Below are 6,108 nucleotides of genomic sequence, written 5' to 3' on the forward strand. Positions count from 1 at the left end.
CTCCGTTTGTCTTATGAATAAATAAATAAAATCTTTAAAAAAGGAAAGGATTCAAGGTAGCTTCCCACGCACCATCTCACCAATCCTCCCAAATTGTGGCAGCCACGTCGACGCTCCCCTCCTCCCTCCTCCCATTCCCCTGGCAGCCCACCTGGCACACATTCCAGCCCTCCGCTGCCTCCCAGGTGTGCGCACGTCCGCCTTCCTACCTGGTGAAAACCAGCAGCCCTGGGGGGGGGGGGCACCCTCCCCCTCCCACGGGGAAGTCAAGGCTCTCCCCGGGCTGCAGGTGGAGCAGAGGGTCGGGGAGACTGAGCCTGTGTGTACTGAGCACGGGTGCGCGTCCATGCCGAGCAGACAGCCCCGGAGCACGACTGAAGGTCGGTGTAGACGCGCGGGGCTGCGGAGCGCGTGTCCTCCGGGCTCGGGCCGCGCCGCCCGGACGGTCCCGCCGCGGAGCACAGCGCCCTCTGCCGGCCACGCAGCCGCCGCGGCGTCTCGATGCCCGAGCCCCGCGGGGACCGTCGCCGTCTGGCCGGGCGCCCCCCGGGCCTGTCTCCCAGGGGCCCACCGTTGGCCACTGCTGCTCTCCTTCGGACCCATCGAGGAAAGGAACGCGGGTCGCGGGGCCGCAGGGGGCGGCCAAGCCCCAGTCGGGCTGTGCCTGAGCCTGGGCCCCCCGCGGGGGGTCGTCTCTCCCGCGCGCCCTCCCGGGGCTACGCAGCTGCTTCCTGGCGGCCTGGGGGACCCAGGCCCGAGGGGCGCCCCCGGCCCCCACGCGTGGTCGGGGAAGCCCGGCAGCCGCGGATTCGGTGGGCGAGGGCGCCCCCTGCTGGTGGGAGCTGGCATTAGCGGCCTGGCTGGGTAGAGGCGAGGGGGGGAGGGGGCGAGGCCGGCGAGGGCGGCTCCTTGAAGGGGGCCCTGCGGTCCTCACCCCCCCACCCCCACGCAGGTGCGCGCACACACGGTGCGAGCCGGGCCCGGGCGGTGCAGCCGCCGCTTGCGAGTCCTAGGCTGGAGCCTGCAGGAGGGCCAGGGAGTCTGCCCCTCGTCCCCCAGGTCCCTTCTTCCACCCTGGCCCCCCGGGCTCCCCTCAAGGGAGAAGCTCCCATTCCAGAGAGGAAGCAGGAGCTCAGGTTCACGCTCAGGAGAGCAGGGGCCCAGATGTGTACGTGCCGGTTCCCTTTCACTTGGTCCATTGCGCATCCACTCTGAGGCGCGTGGCTGTTTGCACGGGCACCTGCCTTCCGCCCACTGTCTCATGTTCACAACAACCCAGGAGGTGGGTCCAAGTATCCCCATTTTATAGGTGAGGTAATTAAAACTAAGAGAGCCCACGGGCACCTGGGTGGCTTAGTTGGTTACGCACCTGCTTTGGCTCCGGTCATGATTCCCGGGTCCTGGGTCCTGGTGGGGTCCCGGGACATGAGGCTCCCTGCTCACTGGGGAGTCTGCTTCTCCCCCTGCCCCTCCCCTTGCTTGTGCTAGCTCTCTCTCAAGTAAATAAATAAATCTTAAAACAAAACAAAAACAATCCTCGGAGAGCCTGTTACCCAAAGTTGCAAAGCAGGTTTTGAACTCCAAGCCAGAGTCCTTAACTATGACCCAGGGCTGTGTCCTGAGCTGCTCTTCTGCAAGACTTCCACCGTCTTCCCTACAGAGAGCAGACCAGTCCCAGGAATCTCATTCCCTTAATCTCCAACCGTTCCCACAGCAACCCTGTGAGGGAAGCACTTTTTAGTCTTATTTTATAGCTTAAGAGATGGAGGCTCGGCGAGTTTAAGGTTTCCTAAGGAGTGTCAGTGACAAGGGGACAAGGGCAGAGTGGAGCAGAGCCACAGGCCCAGAGGGGACGAGAGTGGGAACAGCGGCTGGAGACCCAGAGAGAGGCTGGGCTGGCTGGGGCTCCCGGGTATGTTGCCACGCAAGGGGCTTCTCCCTCTGACCACAGGCTCCCATATGACACCTTTTGGGAACAGTGAGGAGCAAAGAGGAGAGTGCAGGGCTGTTTCCTCTTTGATGACAGCTCTGGCTGGTCACCCCCTTGGCATCTCCAGGGGCTGCCAGCTGGTTCACTTTTCCTCCACCCTGCCTGGCACACCCTGGCACTGGTGCCAGGCCCTCCTCAAGTGGCAGAGACTTGACATAGCTGAGGTGGGAGGGGCCAGCAGGTGGGTGACTTGGTGAGGACCCCTCCCCTGCTCCCGCTGCCCCCTCCTCACCTCCAGCTCTATTTCTATGTTCTGGTCTCTCCTTTTCTCCCGACCTCTCTTCCCCATCTCATCTCTCTGACCAACCCTCCCCTGGCCTCAGCTTCCCTGTCTTCCCACAGAGAACTCTGGGGAGCGCAGAGGATGACAAAGAGGAGACAGACTGTCTGGAGGGACCGAGGTGAACAGCCAGAGAGTCCCAAAAAGAGACTCTGGGGAGAGACGAGGCGAAACCTGAGTGTCAGTGGTTTATTGGTAAGCCCCTGCCCCAAACACCAGCAGCCCAACCCCGTGCATCCTTGAGCAGAAATAAATAAGGCAGCATTTAATGAACCAGTCTGTCTCCCTCTAGGGCGATGTGGGGAGGGGCAGCCTCTGCTGTCCTAGGGACTAGGACCCCGCCGGCTCTTAAGGGGGCGGGTCAGGGAAGATAGGGGCGTCCAGCCACGGCCACCCCTTCCTGGCTTGGCCCCAGGGAAGCCTGTAAGCTTGGTGCTCCTTTCACGGTGTCTGAGATCTGACCTCATGGCAGCAGTCTGCCCTGTCCCAGAGAGACCCTTCCCCCATCAGACACCAGCCTGGGCCCCCACCTAAGCGTCCCCTCATGGGTTCCTGCTCCCATCCCTAACTGTGAAGCCGAAGGAGCCAGCACCTCCTCCTGAGCCCCGAGGACCCAGCTGTAGGGGAAGGAAGCCTTGCTGTCGTTTATATATATGTATACATTTTTTTCCTCCTGTGGTTCAGGGACTAGGAGGAGGGGGGCTGGCCCCTGCCTGACACTGGTCAGCGGGCGGTCAGCTCCATGGTCTTCTTTCGCTCCTCTCGTTGCTCCTCCCAGTCCTCCTCAGGTTCATACGTGCCCTTGATGACGGCCATGCGCTCGCTCAGGCTCAGGGAGTTGGGGAATAGCAGGTAGAAGTAGAGGATGGCAGCTAGGATGGCCCCCACGATGGGCCCCACCCAGAACACCTGGCGGGGACATGGCGGTGTCAGGGGGCTGAGTCTCAGGCCTCAGAGACCAACAGCTTCCCCTCCAGAGGACAGACCCCTGGACCATCAAAGCAGGTGGACATACGGACTTCCAGACCTCCAGAGGGAGAGATTTCCTCCTGTCTCAGGAACAGATACACTGTTCCTCAATGATAGGGACCTGGACCACAGACGCTCCAATCTTCAAAGGAGACAGATCCCCAGAAGGACAGGGCCCCCCAACCTCACTCTAAAGAGAGATAAGTGACCCTTCGAAGGAGACATGTAGATTCCCCGGGGAAACCACAGAACTCCTCTCCCTCCCACACAGGGAACGAAACAGACCCTGGAGAGGGAACATGAGCTCTCAGCAGAGGTGACAGATAGACTGTGCAGAGGGACAGGCCCACAGGAAGGAAGACTCCCTGAACCCCCTGGGCAGGAACAGATATATAAAACATCAGAGAGGACAGACACTCAGACACACTGCCCCCGGTCGCCCCACCCCAGAAAGACAGATGCAAAATCCTCAGAGATCTACACAGAGGAACCGATCTCCTTCCCTTCCTTAGAGGTACAGCTACCCAGGGTTGCCCCGCCCCACCCCAGCCCTAAACCAGGGTCCTCTGCCATTTAACTCCCCCTGTCCTTGTTCTGGCTGCGTCCCATCCCTGTCTGTATCTCGATCTCTCTCCAGCCACGCCTCTCAAGGCCACCCCGAGCTCCGGGCCCACAGCATCCAGAAGATCCAGGGAGCTCTTGGCCAGGTTTCCAGGCCCTCATTGCCAGGGAGCCAGGGAGGGCCCAGACTCACCCAGTGAGCAGAGCTGAAGCGCTTCATGACCACTGCGGGGCCGAAAGAGCGGGCCGGGTTCATGGAGCAGCCGGTGAAGTAGATCTGGGCAGAGAGAGGGAGGCGGCAGTGAGGAGGGCAACATGCCTGTCGGCTCCTAAAGGCCTGGTCTTTCCCAGAGCCACCCAGAAGTTCAGTGGCTCAGCCAGGTCTCTGAATCTAGTCTCCCAATTGCTAGGCTGGTGAGCTCTCCCTCTACTGGTCCCCATGGACCCCTCTTTCTTCTCCAGTCCTGTGCTCGGGCTGGATTTCCTGCCTCCCCACCTCCCCCAACTCACACTTCCTGCCATATTTCCTCAGACTAGAGAAGATTTGGGGGGATCCAGCCTGGGACAGAGTATAGCAACCCCGCTTCAGGCCTTAACTGCTAGGTTCCCTGGTTCAGAGGGGTGCTGCTCTAGAGCCCCATTACTTGCCCTAGGGGGCTCCCCACAGCTGCAACCAAGTGGCAGCATTGCTCACCCCCACGAGGTGGCCCAGTGTGACGGAAAGGCCGATGGACAGGGCCGGAGAGCCCACAGGACTGGTGCGGCGGGAGTCGGTGGAAGAGAAGATGCAGAGTGCCAGCTGGAAGGTCAGAATCAGCTCTACTACCATAGCCTGGCCCTGGGTTGTGTTGTTGTTGAGCTGCAAGGGGAGGGTGGGTTAGGACCCCTGCCTTCTGGCTCTATGGCCAGGGGCTCGGGGGATGAGGCTTTTGGCCTCCAGGGACACCTAGAGCCACTGTCCCTGGAAGCCAAGCCTTGCGCACGTCAGAGAGGTCATTTGCTGAAAAGACTACCTACCTGACCCTGTGCACAAAGCTTGGAGCCCAGGCCGGTCGGTGGCCAAGGAGCTGAGTGTGAGGGGAGCTTTTCCTGGACAAGGTCCTGTCAACGGTTCTGCCCAGTTCCAACCCCCACAAGCTGGCATTTACCCTCCCTCCTGTGGGCAGCTGCCCAGTTTGCCTACTGCACCCCCAGCCTGCCTCCCGCCCGTGTCTGACCCGCTGCCAGTGCCAACCTCAAACCCGTCTCTCCGGTGGGGCTGACTCACGGCTTGACAATGGCCGAGAAAATCCTCCTCTGTGTTTGATTAATGAACCCAGGTTACATGGGACATGGGGACTGAATATGGGACCGTGAAAGGGGGTGAGAGCAGGGGACCAGGAGCGGGAACCCGTATTCAACAGACCCTACACACTGGCACCGCACACACGGTTTCTAGATGTAACCCCCTTGACACCTGTTGCGGTAGGTGATGACCACCGCGGTGTAGCAGCTGAGAACGGTGGGGCCCAGAGGGGCGAGGGGGGCCCAAAGCCAGGATTACAACCCACCCCTGACGGCTCCGCGAAACCACTCCAGTGCGGCGCAGACAGCAGCAGCGAGGGTCCCAAGCGCAGGGCAGAAGCCAGACAGCAGAAAGCCAGAAGTCTCGGGCAGAGAGAGGAGAGGCAGCCGGCTCCAGGAGGGAGGCCAGAGGAGCAGCAGGAGGGCGGCAGGGGAGGACGTGGGTCCGAACCAGGGAGGCCGAGCCCGGGCACCCCGGGCACCCCGGGCACCGTCCAGCCCGGAGCTCGGCCCCGCCACCTGCCAGGCGGGCCTGCTCCCACGCCCCAGATGTTGTCTGGGGCCGGCCGGGAGCCCACCCCAGGGCGCCCCCGCCCAGCCGGCCCGGGGGCACTCACCGAGTTGACGGCCAGGTTGCCGCGGGCGTTGAGCGGCGCCAGCCCGTAGAGGATGCCCGCCCCGGCGATGGCCCCCGCCAGCTGCGCCGCCACGTAGAAGGCGGCCCGCAGCAGCGAGATCTGGTTGCCCACCAGCAGGGCCAGCGTGATGGCCGGGTTGATGTGGCCGCCGCTCACGGGCCCCAGGGCCTGCGCCAGGGTGCCGATGGCCAGCCCGAAGGCCAGCGAGATCTGCAGGATGCTGGGCAGCGCCGACGGCCACTTGAGGGCCGAGCCGAGGCCGAAGAAGACGAAGATGAGGGTGGCCAGGAACTCGGCGAACACGGCCTTGAGGAAGGCCACGGAGCACACCTCCTTCTTCATGGTGGCCGCGAGGGCGCGGCGGCGGGGCGCGGGGGGCGCGGGGG

General features: G+C 62.7%; 1 protein-coding gene across 1 annotated transcript; it reads right to left on the bottom strand.

Moving 5' to 3' along the window:
• Positions 1–2,445: 2,445 nt before the first annotated feature.
• AQP5 (aquaporin 5) lies at positions 2,446–6,108 on the bottom strand. The gene is made up of 4 exons (XM_025477576.2): positions 5,702–6,108; positions 4,495–4,659; positions 3,994–4,077; positions 2,446–3,179 (listed from the first exon to the last, which is right to left on the bottom strand). Exons 1-4 carry the CDS (start codon positions 6,062–6,064, stop codon positions 2,994–2,996), a joined length of 798 nt encoding a protein of 265 aa, XP_025333361.1. The 5' UTR covers positions 6,065–6,108; the 3' UTR covers positions 2,446–2,993.

This window comes from Canis lupus, chromosome 27, assembly GCF_003254725.2.
Source record: "Canis lupus dingo isolate Sandy chromosome 27, ASM325472v2, whole genome shotgun sequence".
In the NCBI taxonomy this organism is placed as follows: Eukaryota; Metazoa; Chordata; class Mammalia; order Carnivora; family Canidae; genus Canis; species Canis lupus.

Excerpts from the sequence above, each read along its gene's own strand:
- AQP5 (XM_025477576.2), bottom strand. The coding sequence starts at position 6,064 with ATGAAGAAGGAGGTGTGCTCCGTGGCCTTCCTCAAGGCCGTGTTCGCC. Across the intron at positions 4,660-5,701 it reads GCAACCTGGCCGTCAACTCG|CTCAACAACAACACAACCCA; the intron begins GTGAGTGCCCCC and ends CTCCCCTTGCAG. Across the intron at positions 4,078-4,494 it reads CACTGGGCCACCTCGTGGGG|ATCTACTTCACCGGCTGCTC; the intron begins GTGAGCAATGCT and ends CTCTCTGCCCAG.